At 31.3% G+C, this 20,996-nt stretch overlaps 1 protein-coding gene and 1 long non-coding RNA gene across 3 annotated transcripts; one reads left to right on the forward strand and one right to left on the reverse strand.

The window, feature by feature from the left end:
* Nucleotides 1-4,150: 4,150 nt before the first annotated feature.
* Nucleotides 4,151-5,458, reverse strand: LOC111623163. 2 transcript variants are annotated; one of them, XR_002756401.1, is made up of 4 exons: nt 5,209-5,458; nt 4,905-4,973; nt 4,721-4,810; nt 4,151-4,648 (listed from the first exon to the last, which is right to left on the reverse strand). XR_002756401.1 is itself a non-coding variant. In XM_023365634.1 (4 exons), the coding sequence occupies exons 1-4, from the start codon at nt 5,190-5,192 to the stop codon at nt 4,577-4,579; spliced, it is 372 nt and encodes a 123-aa protein (XP_023221402.1). In that variant the 5' UTR covers nt 5,193-5,194; the 3' UTR covers nt 4,151-4,576. The 2 variants fall into 2 exon arrangements, 1 of the variants encoding a protein (XP_023221402.1); XM_023365634.1 differs by lacking the exon at nt 5,209-5,458 and adding an exon at nt 5,052-5,194.
* A 2,191-nt stretch (nt 5,459-7,649) lies between these two features.
* Nucleotides 7,650-8,799, forward strand: LOC111623164. Its single transcript, XR_002756402.1, has 4 exons — nt 7,650-7,764; nt 7,842-7,910; nt 8,003-8,092; nt 8,165-8,799. It is a non-coding gene; the product is annotated as an uncharacterized LOC111623164 (long non-coding RNA).
* The last annotated feature ends 12,197 nt before the right edge of the window (nt 8,800-20,996 follow it).

Below are 20,996 nucleotides of genomic sequence, written 5' to 3' on the forward strand. Positions count from 1 at the left end.
CAATGTTAAGTCTATGGGAAACTTTTTTGCCGTTTATTGGCTTTAAAAATTTTGTTTTTACGCCTTTTATGCTCTAATTGGTCATTTCTATCATGACTGACTCTATATCAACCAATAAGCTTTCCCTCAAAACACGAAGTCAGATCGACCCACCTCCGTTAGTCGCGCGAAAATGAATTACACCGTTAGGCGCGCGGGGTACTATAGCACCCCACTGATTTCCATTATAAGTCTATGCAAAAAATTTTTTTCGTGCAAAATTGAAATTTTTTCGGTGCGATCTTCACACCATGGAAGGAAGGTACTGAGGGCATCATTTTTAAGCAAAAAAAATTTTAAAAAATACACGCGTTTTTAGACCTCGGGGGTTCTATATAACCCCGCGCGCCTAACCGTGGGTTAATATCTCAGCATAAAGAAACATAATTCGACATGATAGGTTGTATTTGATGCTATTAAATTTTGTTTTCTTAATTATGGTCAAGAGGGTGAAAACATAAGGGATTGTCTTATGTGATATTTCGAAAGGAGTACAACTTAACTATACTTTTCTTGAAAACTATTCCCTATTCTAAAAATTAAGCTTTTCGCCATTTTATTATAATTAAAACTATTATAACAAAATTTCGGAACAGATGGCCTAAAATACAATTTTATTTTCCTTAATAATATAAAAGTTATTTTTTAAATTAATAATGTAATAATCTATGATGAATAATGTGAAATAGACTGTAAAATAATTCTAAAATGCACTGTTGTGAATTAGGATTTGTCAACAGTCATTTGATTATATAAAACATTAATCGTAAAACTCCATTTTAATGCATTTATTTCAATTGAATTCTTTCTTGTAAATAAAAATGTATTAGCCAAAATGGTTGAAATCAATGTATCTAACAGTGATATGCTGAATATCGTTTACGAAAGAAGACACAATCGATTGTTTTCTATTACAGTAGAGCATCGTTTATCCGAATCAATTGAGACTGGGGTTGTTCGGATAAATTATTTTTCGGGTAACCGATTATGTACGAATAAATATATTAACCTATCCCGTGTTGAAATTTTTCACCCGTTGCGTGTCGCTTCGCGTTGAATTTTCGTCGATGTTAAGCCTGACGTAAACTTTTTAAAAAAATAATCGTGGCTATTATATCGTTAAAAATTATTTCTTTATTTTGTACAAACAAAATAAATATATTGAAAACAAAAAATAATTATACTTTAAATATAATTAAAAACCAAAATATAAAATATAAAAACCAAAAAAAGTATACTTTAGAAGTTGATCTAGTATCAAAAAGGTTCGATTCAACACTACACACAGTCCTCAGAAAAACACACACACCAACAAAAAATATTAAAGTAGCCCAAGATATAGTTAAAGATTGCAGCGCCACAGCACTAGCGAAAATTTATATTTGCCGGCTGGAATTCTTTCGGATAACTGACGTTTCGGATAAACGACGCTCTACGTATTACATATTTAAAATTTAAAATAATTGTTTCCAATTATGTAATGATTTGTTGATATAAGAATGTTACTAACACTAAAATGTTTACTTCAAAATGCCAAATCTTTAGTAAAAATAATAATAAATGGTTTTATGCCGATCCAGGACAATTTCGGCTTACAATTAAAATAAAACCAATTGAAAATTCAACTTTCCAAAGTAAGCATTTACTGTATTATCCTCAACAATATGATGCAAGAGATGTATAAAGTAGTATATCATAATGTATAAATGTTTGAACGTTCTATGCATTTAATATAGTTATCTATTGATTTTCCTAATTTAATTTCATAATTCCCAATAACGCAGCTACATTTAATAAGTCTTTTTACTAAACCACAGTTAAATTTTCAAATACTGATATCTTAATTCAAGTATCAGTATAATTTGCTGTAAATTTTCGCAGCATTATTTAATTATAATCACTAAAAATAAATAAAACACTTATTTTACATTTCAGACTACTCCAAGTAGTTTTGTTTTATTTATTTTTAGTGATTATAATTTATTCTGTGAGCAATTTGTTACAACACGAAAGAGAACTTCAAACACAATTTGACGTATGAAAATATATTTAATGAGTGCAAACTTGAACAAGAATAGAATGTGCTGCATAGATTAAACGTTTTTTAGATGATATAACAGAAGACGGTTATTAAACTTTTGAATGGTACCAATATTTATTGAAAGCGAGGAAATTAATTTGTGAAATAAGAATTAAAATGTGTTTATTATCTGTTAAATATTAATACAGTGTGCCTTAGTCATTGAATTATACTTTTGTAAATGAATAAAAGTTGTACGTACGAATGTCACTTTCCCTTTGTAAATTAATGAGTGTAGTTTAAATATGTTGTATCTTACGGTATGCAAATGCCATTATTATTGTAAAAGTAGTTTGTATTTGTAAAAAAAAATTGAAAATGCATTAAAATTCACTACAGAATCACAGAATTTGTTCGTATTTAAGTTTTTCAGTCGTGATTTTTGTAAGGAAATTTTTTGTTTTTTCGGGGAGTAATAGTGATATAATGATTATAAGAACCTTATAGAAATATAACAGAACACACACCACATACACCACATACATTAAAGCATGCTTGTTTAGAATTAAGTCTATATGAAATCAATGAATATTGACAGATTTAATATCTAATTGTATTACTTTCTTAAAAGTTTTGCATACCTTAGTTCAGACATGGGCAAATGCGGCTTTTTTGAGTTACATTATTATTTTTGCAATTTTACTTCCACAAATATGAAAATGAAAATATGTTTATTAAAAAAANATAATATAACACAAACCACATACATTAAAGCATGCTAGTTTAGAATTAAGTCTATATAAAATTAATCAATATAGGGAAATTTAATATGTAATTTTATTACTTTCGCTACTTTAATGTATTAATGTCTTAAAGCTAGCAATTACCCGTGGCTTTGCCCGCAAGGATTTTGCAAGCAAACCCTATTTATATTCAATATTTCAATAACCATAGTAATTGTTATATAACACCTACCTCCGAGAATGATGAGAATTGCCGAGAATCAAACGAACCATTTTGAATTTGATCAATTTTCTGAAACGTTTACAATCGTTCTATAATCGAACCAGTATACAATAACAAATTTCAATTTAAAACGATTCGAACATTTTAAATATCGAAATAGATAAAAATATTTACTGTATAACAATGTCTGAAATGTTATCAATGTAATACTCCAAAGTACTCAATGAAGACTAAACATAGTTGAAAACAAAAAATCACATCTAAAATAGTACAGTAGAAGCTGTTCTTCCGGTTAAGACTTAACCTCTTCCTCTCCCCTTTGCCTAGAAATTTCAAAAAATCCTTTCTTAGCGCGCGTTTTCGTGACGTACCCTGGTACACAGTTAGGGTTCGTGACGTACCCTAACTGTGTACCAAATTTCACCTCTTTAGGTTCGGCGGTTTGCTCTTGGCAATCATCAATCAGTCATTCAGTCAGAACAAGTAATTTTATATATTTAGATGAGAATGTTTGATGTTCGCTATGCACGCCTAGGTCGTTAGATCAATTGCTACAAAACTCGGCAGTTACGTTTATATACCGCTAATGTCGTACTCCCTCTCCGAAATATGTATTACATTTTTGTAAAGCAATCAACTTTTATCTACAATTTAAAATTTTCTTTTTTTTAACTGTAATTATATTGTCTGAAAAGTAAAAATATGAAAACAGCATGTATTGTTTTTTATTGTATTTTAAAAAGTTGTTTAATCAAAACATATCTCTATCAAAAATGCAAATGATTCGAAGCAGAAAACTCTGAAAAGAACAGATTTAATTAACACCATTCATTTTATTATCGCTTATAAACGTTTACATTTTGTGTTTTGTAATTATAAATTAACAAGTTATTACATAATTCAAAACAATCCCTTTAAATTTAAAATACGTAATGACAGAAAGCAATCGATTGTGTCTTCTTTCCTGATCGATATTCGCCATATTACATACAATTCGATGCATTGATTTCGACCGTTTTGGTTAATACATTTCTATTTATAACGGAAATTCTGTTGGCATTTATTGTTATAAATGCGGTATTCCAGACTCTTACGATCAATATTTTATATAATCAAAAGTCTCTTAACGAATTAAAATTCTCAACAGTCCGTGAAATAATTTAATTTTAAAATACAGTCTATTTCACATTGTTCATCATAGATCATTACATTATTAAATCATACAATCGTTACGTGTCTTTATCGTGGAGTATTATACATCTATTAATCTACGTGCATATATTAACGTGTAGATTTATGAGGTTCTCACTAACTTTTCGGGTGCCGATCTTAAAATTAATTAACGATTCATCGCGGCGCGAATTTTCTAATTTACTACAATGCGTGAATCTTTGTTAAATGACTGGTGATGAGAAGAATAAAACTCGACATCGGACGTGTAAAAGAAATCAGATGTAAACTTTAATAAACTTTAATGATTGCGACGTGGCAGTTTAACAAATAATTGTCATTTAGAGTCGTCTTTCAAAACGAAAATCTTCTTTCGAATTATTAAGTTTTACGTTTCGAAGCATTCTTTATATTTAAAAGACCAGAAAATATGGAATGTAGAGAACTTGCCATCTGAAATGTTTAAATGACGAATTTAATTTTACTTATATAAACCACATTACTAAATTTTCTTTCAAAAATTACCTTTATCGGAAACTTTTTTGTAATCTTAAAGTAATTTCTGCATGACAGACACAGGGATTCTTTACCGAATCTTTTCATAAAATTCAAAATCTGAAAAGTTATTAATATTTATTATTGTAGTATAATTACTCGAAAACTTAATAAACGATTTACTACATAAAGATACGTTTTAAATATATCAAACCTTTAATTTCTGTTCCAATCCGAGATCGCAGTCAGCAAATCTTCCGATGTCTTGAAAAGACGTTTGCATCTAAAAAAAGAAATATAACAAATTTTAAAAACTCTGAAAATGTAGTAAATCTTGGAATTTTCGATAAAAATACATTACAGAAGATGTGAAAACAGATAACGAGAATCCGATTAAAATACAGACAAAAGTAAGAATAGCACACATCAATGAAAAGAAAATTTTCAGCTCGAACTTCAGTTTAGAAAAGTTGAAAACGAAGTACATTAGACACGTTTCCATTAACAAAGTACCGTACATTATCGCGAATACGTAATTGAATGGTCCGTTGAGTTGATTAGTAAAATTCCAAAGTTCATCGTGTTGCGCTATAATTTCATTCAGTTGGGATTTCAAATTTGGAATATTCTTTCTCAGCAGATACAAATTTTCTGATACTTTTTCGAATGTCTTCATTACAATAAAGTAAAACAAAACGACAAACGAAACGAAGTATACTACAGCACCAACGAGTAAATTGCCACATATACCAAGTTCGATGCAGCAGATATATGGTTCGTATTTAAAGGTCTTTCCTTTTTCTAAAGCAGGATAATAGAAAAAAGCGATTATACATTGAAAAGATATCGTAAAAGTAACGGTTATAGTTACTGCGAGATATTGTAGAGCATTGATAGTAGCACGTAACTGATGTTGAGGAAAATTATACGACGATTTTAATTGTATTTTAGGATTCAATTTGACTCTTCTGACAATACTAAATACTGCAGCCACGGCGAAGGAAATAGTCGTTGTTGCTACTTTGACGAATATGTCATAATCGAATACCGAGATCCAGGAAGAGCAAGGAGTTGCGTCCGATACGTAAGGAATTGTCATACATAGAAGAAGAATGGAATGCATCCAATAAAAGCATTCAATAAATGAGATGTAAAAGTCGAAAGGTGTGCAAAATCGACCGTCAGTGTTTAAGTGACAGGAGCAAGGAGTAAAAAATTCCCATCCGTAGACCATGGAAATTGAAGTAAATGATGAGAGAAAACACTTCAGACATATTTCGTCTTTGTGATTATCAATCGCGGGACTTTCGCTCGACATAATGCTTATCATCATTTTTTAAGTAACTGAATTATATATAATTTAATTGAAAAGAATCACTCGCAGTTATTGTCTTCTTACGTAAAAGTAAATCGAACACTTCTGTGTAGAAAGCAGACTGAATACTAGGTTTGAATTAAAATTTTACTGCGTATTACTTATATAAATATAACATTTATATAAGTGGCTACGTTATATATAAGTGATATTTATATAACTTTATATTTATATAATATTATATTTAAATTTATATAAATGTTTTATATCACTTACAAGTTAGTACCACTTATATAAGTAATCGATACATAAAGTAAAATATTTTATGTAAGTGAAATGATATTTTGAATCGATATTTCCAGAAACCATCTTTGGAATTTTAATTTGTTAACATGCATGACAATTAATTAATGTTTACCTATCGAATATACAAACATTCTATTATATAGTGCATTCACTATATAATAGAATCTTTCTGATTAATTTATTCGATAAATAAAATTCCAAAGAGTTTCTGGAAATATCGCATCAAAATTCCATTTCACTTACATAAATGAGATTATTATTTTACTTTACCTATCGATTACTTATACAAGTGGTAGTAATTAATATAACGTTTATATAAGTGACTACGCAGTAAAATTTTAATTCAAAGCTAGAATTCAGTCAGCTTTCTACACAGAAGTATTGGATTTACTTTTACGTAAGAAGATAATAACTGCGAGTGATTGTTTTCAATTAAATTATATATTTTATTTTACCATCGCTTAATTCATTAACTTAAAAAATTATGATAAGAATCATCTCGAGCGAAAGTCCCGCGGTTGATGATCAGAAAGAGGAAATATGTCTGCGGTGTTTTCTCTCTTCATTTGCTGCAATTTCGAAGGTCTACGGCTGGGAATTTTTTACTCCTTGCTCCCGTAAAATAAACACTGACGGTCGCTTTCGCATTCCTTTTAACTTTTACATCTCATTTATTGAATGCCTTCATTGGATAAATTCTTTTCTTGTTTTATGTATGACAATTCCTTACGTATCGGATGTAACTCCTTGCTTTTCCTGGTACTCGGCAATCCAATATGACATGTTTGTCAGAGTAGCCTGTGCAACTATTACCTTGGCCGTGGCTATAGCATTCAGTATTGTCAAAAGAGTCAAACTGAATCCGAAAATACAATTTAAAAAGTCGTATCGTTTTCCTAAACGTCAGTTATATGCATATATCAATGCTCTACGACTTCTCGCAGTGATTATAACTGTTACTTTTACGATATTCTTTCAATGTATAATCGCTTTTTTACTTTATCCTGCTTTAGAAAAAGGAAAATCTTTTAAATACGAACCATTTATCTGCTGCATTGCAGTTGGTATCTTTAGCATTTTACTCGTTGGTGCGTCAGCATACATCTTTTCGTTCCTCGTTCTGTTTCACTTTATTGTAATGAAAGCATTCGAAAAACTCTCAGAGAATTTCTATCTGACGAGAAAGAACATTCCAAATTTGAAATCTGAACTGAATGAGATTATAACGCAACACGACGAACTTTGGAATTTTACCAATCAACTCAACGGACCGTTTAATTACGTATTCACAATAATGTACGGTACTTTGTTAATGGAAACCAGTCTAATGTACTTCATTTTCAATTTTTCTGAAGTAAAGTTCGAGCTGAAAGTTTTCTTTTCATTACTGTGCGCTACTCTTACTTTTGTCTGTATTTTAATCGGATTTTTGTTATCCGCCTTCACGTCTGCTGTAATGTATCTTTATCCAAAATTCCAAAATTTATTAAATTTGCAGATTTTTTTAATGCGTTATAATTGTTTTTTCAGATGCAAACGTTATTTCAAGACATCCGAAGATTTGCTGACTGCGACCTCAGATTGGAACAGAAATTAAAGGTTTGATATATTTACCTATATATAATGTAGTAAATCGTTTATTAAGTTTTCGAGTAATTATAATACAATAATAAATATTAATAACTTTTCAGATTTTGAATTTTATGAAAAGATTCGGTAAAGAATCCCTGTGTCTGTCATGCAGAAATTACTTTAAGATTACAAAAAAGTTTCCAATAAAGGTAATATTTTTTGGAAAATAAAGTAATGTGTGTTTTATAACTTAAATTGAATCCCTCATTAAAACATTTCAGATGGGAAGTTCTCTACACCCCGTGTTTTCTGGTCTTTTAAATATAAAAAAAGCTTCGAAACATAAAACTTAATAAATACAGAAGATTTTCAGTTTGAAAGACGACTCTAAATGACAATTATTTGTTAAATTTCCACGTCGCAATCACTAAAATTTATTATAATTCACAAGTAAATTGCTATAAAGGTCCGATATTTAGTTTTACTCTTGTGATCATTCGTCATTTAATAAAGATTTACGCGATGTAGTAAATGAGGATGCCGCGATGAGTAATAAATCTTAATTCTAAGATCGGCACTCGAAAATTGAGCGAGAAACTGATAAAAGGACACATTAATATGCACGTAGATGTATAGATGAATACTACTCAAAGACAGGTAATGATTGTATGATTTAATAATCTGTGATGAAAATTTGAAATAGAGTGAAATAATTTAATTTTAACATAAAACGTCGTGAATTATAATTCATCAAAAGACATTTCACTATTTAAAATGTTGATCGTAAAAGTCTGTAATATCGCATTCATAATTTTTTTTTTAACAGAATTCTCTGTTGTCATAGAAATGTATTGGCCAAAATGGTTGAAATTAATGTATCGAACAGTAATGTATTGAATAGCGTTAAAGATGAAAGACACAATCGATTGTTTGCTGTTATTACGCATTTTAAATTTATAATTAAAAAACACAAAATTTAAACGTTTATTAGCAATAAGAAAATGAGTGGTGTTATTAAATCTGTTCCGTTCAGAGTTTTCTGCTTTGAATCATTTGCATTTTTGATGGAGATATGTTTTGATTAAACAATTGTTTAAAATAGAATAAGAAACAATAGATGTTTCTTATTCTAACGGGGAAAGTATTGGAATCTTGTCAAATTTGTCCCTTTGAGTTCTTTGCAAACCGCCACGTTTTGTGACCTCCTAAATCCAAATAAATGTCAGAAAACAAAACAAAATTACGTTGACATGTACGTAGGTGCGTGTACGTTGAAGTCCATTTTGCTGAATATCTCAGCATAAAGAAACGAAATTCGGCACGGTGGCTTGTATATGAGGAACATCGATGCTATTAAATTTTGGTTGTTAATTATGGTCAAGAGAGTGAAAAGATAATGGAGTGTCATATGTCATATTTCGACAGGAGTAGAACTTAACTACACTTTTCTTAAAAACTATTCCCTACTCTAAAAATTAAGCTTTTCGCCATTTTATTATAATTAAAACTATTATAACAAAATTTCGGAACAGATGGCCTAAAATACAATTTTATTTTTCTTAATAATATAAAAGTTATTTTTTAAATTAATAATGTAATGATCTATGATGAATAATGTGAAATAGACTGTAATATAATTTAATTTTAAAATGCACTGTTGTGAATTAGGATTTGTCAACAGTCATTTGATTATATAAAATATTATTCGTAAAACTCCATTCTAATGCATTTATTTTAACCGAATTCTTTCTTGTAAATAAAAATGTATTAGCCAAAATGGTTGAAATTAATGTATCTAACAGTGATATGCTGAATATCGTTTAGGAAAGAAGACACAATCGATTGTTTTCTATTACAGTAGAGCGTCGTTTATCCGAATCAATTTGGAGTGGGGTTGTTCGGATAACTTATTTTTCGGATAACCGATTATGTACGAAAAAATATATTAACCTATCCCGTGTTGAAATTTTTCACCCGTTGCGTGTCGCTTCGCGTTGAATTTTCGTCGATGTTAAGCCTAACGTAAACTTTTTAAAAAAATAATCGTGGCTATTGTATCGTTAAAAATTATTTCTTTATTTTGTACAAACAAAATAAATATATTGAAAAATATAAAAACAATAAAAAAATATATACTTTAGAAGTTGATCTAGTATCAAAAAGGTTCGATTCGGCACCACACACAGTCCTCAGAAAAACACCACACAAAAGTGCCAGTGCTGCCAGCTAAAACACACACACCAACAAAAAAAAAATATTGGAGTAGCCCAAGATATAGCTAAAGATTGCAGCGCCGCAGCACTAGCGAAAATTTATATTTGCCGACTGGAATTCTTTCGGATAACTGACGTTTCGGATAAACGACTTTCGGATAAACGACGCTCTACTGTATTACATATTTTAAATTTAAAATAATTGTGTCCAATTATGTAATGATTTGTTGATATAAGAATGTTACTAACACTAAAATGTTTATTTCAAAATGCCAAATCTTTAGTAAAAATAATAATAAATGGTTTTATGCGGACTAAGGACAACCTCGGCTTACAATTAAAATAAAACCAATTGAAGATTCAACTTTCCAAAGTAAGAATTTATTATGCGCAATAATATGGTGCCAGAAAGGCATGAAGTAGTATATCATAATGTATAAGTGTTTATTGATATCTATTGATTTTCCTAATTTGATTTCATAATTCTTAATAAAGCAGTTACATTTGATATGTCTTTTTACTACACCACAGTTAAATTTTCAAATACGGATTATCTTAATTCAAGTATCAGTAGAATTTGCTGTAAATTTTCGTAGCATTATTTAATTATAATCACTAAAAATAAATAAAACACTTATTTTACATTTCAGACTACTCCAAGTAGTTTTGTTTTATTTATTTTTAGTGATTATAATTTATTCTGTGAGCAATTTGTTACAACACGAAAGAGAAATTTAAACACAATTTGAAATATAAAAATATATTTAATGAGTGCAAACTTGAACAAGAATAGAATGTGCTGCATAGATTAAACGTTTTTTAGATGATATAACAGAAGACGGTTATTAAACTTTTGAATGGTAATAACATTTATCGAAAGCGAAAAAATTAATTTGTGAAATAAAAATTAAAATGTGTTTATTATCTGTTAAATATTAATACAGTGTGCCTTAGTCATTGAATTATACTTTTGTAAATGAATAAAAGTTGTACGTACGAATGTCACTTTCCCTTTGTAAATTAATGAGTGTAGTTTAAATATGTTGTATCTTACGGTATGCAAATGCCATTATTATTGTAAAAGTAGTTTGTATTTGTAAAAAAAATTGAAAAGGCATTAAAATACATTACAGAATCATACAGAACTTGTTCGTATTTAAGTTTTTCAGTTGTGATTTGTGTGAGGAATTTTTCTGTTTCCTCGGGGAGTAATAGTGATATAATGATTATAAGAATCTTATAGAAGTATAACATCAAATCATGCTTGTTTAGAATTAAGTCTATATGAAATCAATCAATATAGGGAGATTTAATATCTAATTGTATTACTTTCGTTACCTTAATGTATTACTTTCTTAAAAATTCTGCATAGTTTAGTGCAGACACAAGCAAATGCGGCTCTTTTTGAGTTTCACGCGGTTCTTGCTGAAAGTGATAATTTCTGCTTATTATTATTATTTTTGCAATTTTACTTCCACAATTTAGTGAAAATATGTTTATTAAAAAAATTCAATATTTGTTTTATATTATACTTGCTTTTGCCCGCGGCTTTGCTCGCGTTAAGAAGTATTATTATTAATTAGGTATAGTTTTTGCGGCTTTACTTTTGTTTAGCGTGTGTAAAAAATTAGGGCCTATAAAACTTCTTTGTACACAATATTCTTAACTAATCTGTCATTAGGCGCTAAAACTATCAAGCTATTGGGTGAACTTACTCGTGAGCAAGCAACATAAAACTCCATCGCTGTATCTTGTGTTCCGTACATTAAATAAGAGAGAGCACGAAACAAACATGCACCGTCACCAACAATAGGGACGACAGTACATTCTTCAACTTCTCCATTAACGTTCAGATTTTCTTTAGCCATTTTAAAAAAGTCTAACCGACAAAACCTATACTTAAACCAAACGAAAACAAAACAAATGCCAAATACAAAGCAGAGTCTATAACCAAAACTACTAAACCGAAACAAAGCAAATGCAATCCAAAATATGCCAAGAAAAGAACAGCCAAAATCGTCAAATATAATCCGCTAGAAATATTTAGGTATAGTATGTACTATTAGATACGGCGGCCACTCATCATCGGGTATATGTAACTCAGTGAAAACACAACGATAGCGCGTTTTAAAATACTACTAACGCCATCTATTGTCAACATTTAGAACTAAAAATTATTTTGTTCGTCTTAATTTATTCGTTCCATTAGGTACTGATAGGTTCAAACTAATACATTTACATCCTCCATCATCCCTTATTTTATCCCCATGGGGGTTGAATTTATCAAAATCCTATTTAAGCGGACGTCTTCATCATAGTAGCTCCAATCTTTAATTTCAGTTCAATCAGTCGAAAATCTAAGAAGATTTATACAAACTTTCATCCCCTATTTTATCCCCTTAGGGGTGGAATTTATCAAAATCCTTTCTTAGGGGATGCCTACGTCATAGTAGCTTTATGCATGCAAAGTCTCAGCCCGATCGGTTTAAAATTGACAAAGTTTCATACAAACATTCATCCCCTATTTTATCCCCTTGGGGGTAGAATTGATCAAAATCCTTTCTTAGCGGATGCCTACGTCATAACATCTACCTGCATGCCAAATTTCAGCCCGATCCGTCCAGTGGTTTGGGCTGTGAGTTGATAGATCACTATGTCAGTCACCTTTGAGTTTTATATATTTAGATTTATATAATATAATAAAATCTGAACTGTGGCTCCCATGCATTTTGCAAAACCTACATTTCGTCTCCCACTGAACTTTTGCTTGTCCACCCCTGCCTTAGTGTATTAATTGAAGTTTCATTTCTAAAAGAGAGTGAATATTTCGTCGTTATTTAAAATTACCGAGTACGAAGAAGTGCAAGGTATTTCATTGGATACGTACGAATAAAATGTATCAAATAAATATCTTCAATGAAAGAGATGTAAAATTTTTCAAATGTTTACTAAGGTAAGAGTCACTGTTGATGGAACAAGAACAAGAGTTGAAAAATTTCCATTCATAATCTATTGATAGTGTTGTACGTACAATAAGGCAGAGAACACTGGAAACAATTCTCCATTAAAACTACCAACTGTGAGCCAAACAGTCGAAATTACAGTTGACATTTTAAATCACTAGAATAATAGAAATTATATAAATATAATGAAGAATATCCTCCTCTTCTGTAAATGTTATTGAGTAAAACTGTTTGTTATGGCAAAAGTCTGATATGTAATAACTGAAGGTAACTCGCCTTTTAACTTACACCCTTTTCGTTAATCTATATATACAAATGAGAATGTTTAAATGTTTGTTCGCTATGCACGCTTAGGCCGTTCGACCAATTGCTACAAAACTCGGCAGTTTCGTTTATATACCGCTAATGTCGTACATCTCACTTTAAAATATGTATTATATTTCTGTAAAGCAATCAATTATTATCTACAATTTAAAATGTTCTTTTTTTAACTGTAATTATATTGTCCGAAAAGTAAAAATATGAAAAGAGCATCTATTGTTTCTTATTGTATTTTAAAAAGTTGTTTAATCAAAACATATCTCTATCAAAAATGCAAATAATTCGAAGCAGAAAACTCTAAAAGGAACAGATTTTATTAACACCATTCATTTTATTGTGAGATAGCAGAAATTCTTATATTAGGAATAGTCTTTAATAATAACATTTTGCGAATTACGCAACAATTGTTGTTCTTAGCTACCTGAGAAAGTCTCCCGTTACATTTTCTCGAAAGCAACATGGCGCTTTCTCGTGAACTATTAACTTCTGCACGGCCGAAATCGTCCGTGAATATCATCAGGGACGGCCGAAAACAGTTAGTCGTCGTCTTAGTCCTCGGAGAGGAAAGAAGTCGTCCTCCCGTCAATCATCATCCATCTAATCGTCACCGAATTAATCGTCGCCCATAGGATAAACTTTTCTGTGTGTGTGTGTTAGTGCACGATCGCCTGGATAACTAAAAATACCCATCAGAACTGGATACATCCTGAAAATACCCATAAGAAGATCTTGTTCTCCGATTCAACAAGACCCGACCGGGATCTATTACCAAAGGTATTTATAAACCCGCGAATCGTATGTCAATTCTCTCTCTCTCCGCGACAACACTTTATCCAATAGATTTTTATATAAACCATTGTTAATTGTTAAGTGTATCTGAGTCACGTCCAATGTTGTCTCTCGAATCGACATTACGAATCCGTCTGACCACGTACGGGACCGCTCGCTCGACGACGTGACGTAATCGTCGTCTCGGTTTCCGTGTTTCCAGAAACACGGTGGTGTCAATCCTGACATGGCACCAAGGAGGTGCCGACCGAAATATCATATTATTATCGCTTATAAACATTTAAATTTTGTGTTTTGTAATTATAAATCAACAAATCATTACATAATTGAAAACAATTCCTTTAAATTTAAAATACGTAATAACAGAAAGCAATCGATTGTGTCTTTCTTCCTGATCGATATTCATCATATTACATACAGTTCGATACCTCGATTTCGACCATTTTGGCTAATACATTTCTATGTATATCGGAAATTCTGTTGACATTTATGGTTATAAACGCGGTATTCCAGACTTTTACGATCAATATTTTATATAATCAAAACTCTCTTTACGAATTAAAATTCTCAACAGTCCGTGAAATAATATAATTTTAAAATACAGTCTATTTCACATTGTTCATCATAGATCATTACATTATTAAATCATACAATCATTACGTGTCTTTATCGTCGAGTACTACACATCTATACATCTACGTGCATGTATTAATGTGTAGATTTATGAGGTTCTCGCTCACTTTTCGGGTGCCGATCTTAAAATTAATTAACTATTCATTGCGGCGCGGATTTTCTAATTTACGACAATGCGTGAATCTTCGTTTAATGACGGGTGATGAGAAGAATAAAACTCGACATCGGACGTATAAAAGAAATCAGATGTAAACTTTAATAAACTTTAAGTTTTACGTTTCGAAGCATTCTTTATATTTAAAAGACCAGAAAATATGGAATGTAGAGAACTTCCCATCTGAAATGTTTCAATGATAAATTCAATTTAGGCATCAATATTAAAATCACAAAAACAATACTTTATTTTCTTAGAAATATTACCTTTATTGGAAACTTTTTCGTAATCTTAAAGTAATTTCTGCATGACAGACACAGGGATTCTTTACCGAATCTTTTCATAAAATTCAAAATCTAAAAAGATATTAACTTATATTATTGCATTATAATTACACAAATACTTAATAAACGATTTTCTACATAAAAATATGTTTTAAATATATCAAACCTTTAATTTCTGTTCCAATTCGAGATGGCACTCAGCAAATCTTCCGATGTCTTGAAATGACGTTTGCATCTAAAAAAAGAAATATAATGAATTTTAAAAAATCTGCAAATGTAGTAAATTTTGGAATTTACCATAAAAATACATTACAGCAGATGTGAAGGCGGATAAAGAAAATCCGATTAAAATACAAAGAAAAGTAAGAGTAGTGCAGATCAATAAAAAGAAAATTTTCAGCTCGAACTTCAGTTCAGAAAAATTGAAAATGAAGTACATTAGACTCGTTTCCATTAACAAAGTACCGTACATTATTGTGAATACGTAATTGAATGGTCCGTTGAGTTGATTGGTAAAATTCCAAAGTTCATCGTGTTGCGCTATGATTTCATTCAATTGGGATTTCAAATTTGGAATGTTCTTTCTCGTGAGATACAGAGTTTCTGATACTTTTTCGAATGCCTTCATTACAATAAAGTGAAACAGAACGAGGAACGAAAAGAAGTATACTACAGCACCAACGAGTAAATTGCCACATATACCAAGTTCGATGCAGCAGATAAATGGTTCGTATTTAAAGGTCTTTTTCTTTTTTAAAGCAGGATAATAGAAAAAAGCGATTATACATTGAAAAGATATCGTAAAAGTAGCAGTTATAGTTACTGCGAAAAGTTGTAGAGTATTGATAGTAGCATATAACTGACGTTTAGAAAAATTATATGACGATTTTAATTGTATTTTCGGATTCAGTTTGACTCTTTTCACAATACTGAATATTGCAGTCAAGGCGAAAAAAATAGCCGTAGAAGCTACTCTGACGAATATGTCATAGTCAAATACCAAGATCCAGGAAGAGCAAGGAGTCGCGTCCGATACGTAAGGAATTGTCATACATATAAGAAGAATGGAATGCATCCAATAAAAACATTCAATAAATGAGATGTAAAAGTTTAAAGGTACGCGGAATCGACCGTCAGTGTTTAAGTTACAGGAGCAAGGAGTAAAGAATTCCCAGCCGTACACCATCGAAATTAAAGTAAATGAAGAAAAAAAACACTTCAGACATAATTCGTCTTTCTCATTATCAACCGCGGGACTTACGCTCGAAATGATTCTTATCATCATTTTTTAAATAACTAAATTAAATGATGGTAGAATAAAATATATATTTCAATTGAAAACAATCACTCGCATTTATTCTCTTTTCACGTAAAAGTAAATTCAACACTTCTGTGTAGAAAGCTGACTGAATTCTAGATTCGAATTAAAATTTTACTGCGTAGTCACTTATATAAATATAACATTTATATAAGTGTCTACGTTATATATAAGTGAAATTTATATAACTTTATATTTATATAATGTTATATATCACTTACTACCACTTATATAAGTAATCAATACATAAAGTGAAATAAACATCTTATTTATGTAAGTGAAATGAAATTTTGATGCGATATTTCAAGAATCACTCTTTGGAATTTTAATTTTTTAACAAACACGTCAGTTAATTAATGTTTATCTATCGAATATAGAAACATTTTTATTGATTTAAAGTGCAGAATGCACTTATGTCTTTCTGAACTTTCTAGGCACATCGACACTTAAGTGAGGCTTGTCGATTGCATGAAAAGTGTCGAGACAATCGAGCGGTCAGCATAGTCGTGTGGGAGTTGAGAAAGTCACTGAGACAGGTTATCCATTGTAAACCGTTTAACAAATATAAAAATTTCTCTTACAACAAATTTTTAAAAAGGCGTAACACCTATCAAAAGTCGAGAAACAAGTCCGTAACACAGAAAGTTCAACTGTTCTGACGGTAGTTTTTCTTTCGGCGATAGTGGCGTGAAGACGTCGGCTCCGAAGTGGACAACACTTCCTCGGATGCGGACCGAGGTCTTCTGGCTACAAGGTGGACTTTAGCGATCTTAATGGCACGGGAGGGTAAAGACGAGTCCTCCGAATATCTAACAAGCTGTAATAGGAGAATGTTTGGATGATAAGAATCTTGAACAAGAGCACTGCGAACTAAGGACCAAGAATTAAGAACGTCACATCCTTTTTATCGCGCGGTTTTTATAAGTTTCCTTTGGGTCCCAGACTGAGCATTCCGATTGGTCGATGCCGATTTGTCTCTGCTCCCCAATTGGTCCCCCTCCTCGTTTCGAATTGTAACGAGATCGGAATCCAGATCGTGGGATGAGTCAACACCGACTGACAATTCGATTTCTATCGAAGATGTTCGATCTAAGCACTCAAATTCATCTATTGTTTCAATGTGAGTAGTTCGATTTTCTTAGAAATTTCTACAGACATGTCTTTATATAGACATAAAATATTTATTTTTCGTTCGATGGTTTCTTTTTACAATATAATAATAATAATTATTATTTTCTTCAATACAAAAATTAGAATTTATTTTGCACAAATTTTAAACCCGCTTCCGAAGCTTCACACTTAATACTTAATTTATTACTTCCATGTCAATTTTGAACATGGAAGTAAAGTGACGGCGAGAGGGGGATGGAGGTTTACACCCACGTGTGTGACCGAGATACGGTAACTCTCATTCGAATTTGTTTTTTTTTTTTTAATTTATTTATATATATGTCTGTGGATTTCCGTATAGTCGCTGTAATAAAAGTTGGGTGTTTCATAAATGATTTTACAAAAATTACGATTATATTTCGATTCTACGTGAAACTTTTTTTGTGGGAAAAGGTAAACCACTATTACAATTGTAATATTTTTAATTTTAAGAAAAAATAAAAAAAAATAAAAAATAAAACAAAATAAAAAAACTGATAGAACACGCGAATTATTGAAATTTAAATGAAACGTCTCCGATGAATCTCCTGATGCACACGAGTGTCCATTGATAAATAATGATGATTGAATCTTGTAGAAAAAATTCCAGCAACGAGTTATTTATGTATTATAGCAACATTTGGTGGTGCCATCTATTGAAATATTTAAAGTCAAAATTTGCCACATGAAGTCTACGGTAGGATTTCCGTTTATCAACGGATCGCCAGCTACGTGTCAATCGCATTGATGATTGTTGTAAATTTACGTTGATTTCTATGACAATTTTTTTATTTGTATAATGCATATTCAAAATGTGGTCTGGATATAAAATTTTGAAATTACGCACAAATCTGCCCTGCGGGAGCACACATGAGTTTTTAAACGTTTCTTGAAGTTTTCTCGGTAATTACGTTAGACATTCGCTACCTTTATCGAACCTGCGCCTTTAAACTGTTTTAAACATAATGTTACAGGCACGTCGGCACATTTCTGATTTCGAGTCATAGGCCGCGGTGTTCAGAAAATTTCAATTAAGATTTAACAAAAGCTAAACTCCTGGGAAGTTGACAGAAAAGTTAACATAATTTTACTTTGATATCGTTTTCTTTCTGGGGTGGCCCATCAGTTGCCAAGCGGTCTTCGTACCCTGAACGTGGGGAGTTCGTTCGTGGGTTCGCGCCTCTGTTGGAAGGGCTGGTCTCTTGTTGTTTTCTCCACGTAACGCCTAAATAAGGGCCAGTTTCTCTTAAAGAGACCTCGCGGAAGGCATCCCCTAGGCAGATCGCCCAAGTGTAGCGTTGCCATAACTGAACTTAAACTTTTTGAGTGACTCATTGACAACGACTCAATCAAGAAAGTTACCAGAAAAACTTTTATTAGACAAGACCAGTGGTCAAATTCGATGGTAAAGTTTCCCAATTATTATCTACCGTCGTTTTGTGTGTCGAAGGATTACATTTACACTTTGAGGACTTTTAAATAAGGAAAATGAATATTTTGCAAGAAACTATTATTCAGGAATGGCTCATCAGTTTATACCGCTTCGACTCCTCGTTTGAACCGATTGTAAACTTAATTTCTCAATGTATGAATTGGAACCGTATACATTACGTTTATGATGAACCCATGTTCGGATAACGAACATTGTACTGAACAAACATAAAAAGAAGCGACGGAAAATAACGAATACCGATTGATTTTCCCTCGTCTTCTGGTAACAATTCGAAACCTTTCGGAGCGCGGGAGACGTCAACATCGACGCTCAACCCGATACCGACCGGATAGTATTAATATTCCAGCGAATTTTGAAACTTTCCCTTTTAATTCCAGCTTTTTTTCACTTTTCTGACTAATAATTTTTACAGTGTTGGGAAGACTGTCGGACAGGCACTCGTTAAGTTTTGAGTCGGGGTTTATTTACGAAAGGCGAAAGTTTAACTGTACCATCGGATATTCGTTAACGTTTTAATATTAAATTTCGAATTTCATCCGGGCTCGCATTTAAATAATTTTTTGTGAGCTGGTCGATTTGTTCTCTGAATTTTTGTAAGTGCTTTTCTGAACTTTTTATTTAAAAAAGAAACTGATAATATTGACGAGTTTAAAAAGAGGAGTGTCGAGAACTGTGCTTACCGTAGAAACTAAGTAAAATGCATCAATTCTCTCTTCTACATATGCATTTCAGGTTGACATAAATTCTCAACCTGTCTCAGTGCCATATCTAAAATGTTTTCTTTCGTTATAATCAGTGGCGTAGCGTGGGTGTCAGCTACCCGGGGAGGAGGAAAATTTCGCTGCTTCCTTCTTTTGGTACCGCAATTAAAAAAACTAAAATTCAGTTTCGTCACAGAATAATTCCGTGTTCTTTTCAATCGGTCCGAATCGTCGGTGCGACAAAAATATGAAATGAAATGGTTCAAATTTTAACAAGATATTATTATTATTTATTGTAAAATTTTGCTGCCCCACTACGCTACGCCACTGGTTATAATTATTTATTAAAAAAACATTTTAAATTACTACTTTAATAATTACTTAAAATATGTAAATGCTTTTATAAAAGAATAACCATAGGTAAAAATTCAGTTCCGAGTACAAGTGCATTTCCAGTGTTTATGCTATTTCACAAATATTGTACATTAATACTAATTACATTTAAAATTGATTAAATCATTTACACAACGTCACTGACATTTTGAATAGGCACGTTATTTCAATTCAATTATTTTTCCATTGAAGAAGTTAGATAGATGACCAGCACGAGATGTTCCTACACTTTGTTGTTAGCATCGATATGTTTTAAGACGAATTTCGACAACATCTAAAATAAATCGTTAATTACATTAATATTAAAAATTGGTGGGAACTAAAGCGATTAAGACAGGATAATCAGTCATTTCGATGTAATATTTTAACGATAAAATTGACACAAATTGCCGTTTTTCGTGGGAAAAAGAAATAGAACTTCCCTTGGAAAATTCGTTATCGCACATTCCCTTCAGTCAGAAATATGTGTACCGTTTATTTTGAAAGTGGTGCGAGTCCATTTTTTCTCGTATCGAGAAAATTAAAAGGATAGCATATTAGTCAATTCAGAAATATAAATTAATTATATCAACTGTGGCAACAGTAGAGCGTCATTTATCCGAATTAATTGGGGACTGGGGTTGTTCGGATAACTTATTTTTCGGTAACCGATTATATACGAAAAAATATAACCTATCCCGTGTTGAAATTTTTCTCTGTTACTTGTCGCTTCGCGTTGAATTTTCGTCGATGTTAAGCCTAA

This window comes from Centruroides sculpturatus, unplaced genomic scaffold (assembly GCF_000671375.1).
Source record: "Centruroides sculpturatus isolate CEXI.00-Female unplaced genomic scaffold, Cexi_2.0 scaffold8, whole genome shotgun sequence".
NCBI classification, from domain to species: domain Eukaryota; kingdom Metazoa; phylum Arthropoda; class Arachnida; order Scorpiones; family Buthidae; genus Centruroides; species Centruroides sculpturatus.

What these genes read in the sequence shown, in the direction of transcription:
- LOC111623163 (XM_023365634.1), bottom strand. Translation starts at nt 5,192, where the DNA reads ATGGAAACGTGTCTAATGTACTTCGTTTTCAACTTTTCTAAACTGAAG. An exon ending in GATTGGAACAGAAATTAAAG is followed by an intron (nt 4,811 to 4,904) that starts GTTTGATATATT and finishes ATAACTTTTCAG; the next exon opens with ATTTTGAATTTTATGAAAAG. An exon ending in CAAAAAAGTTTCCGATAAAG is followed by an intron (nt 4,649 to 4,720) that starts GTAATTTTTGAA and finishes TAAACATTTCAG; the next exon opens with ATGGCAAGTTCTCTACATTC.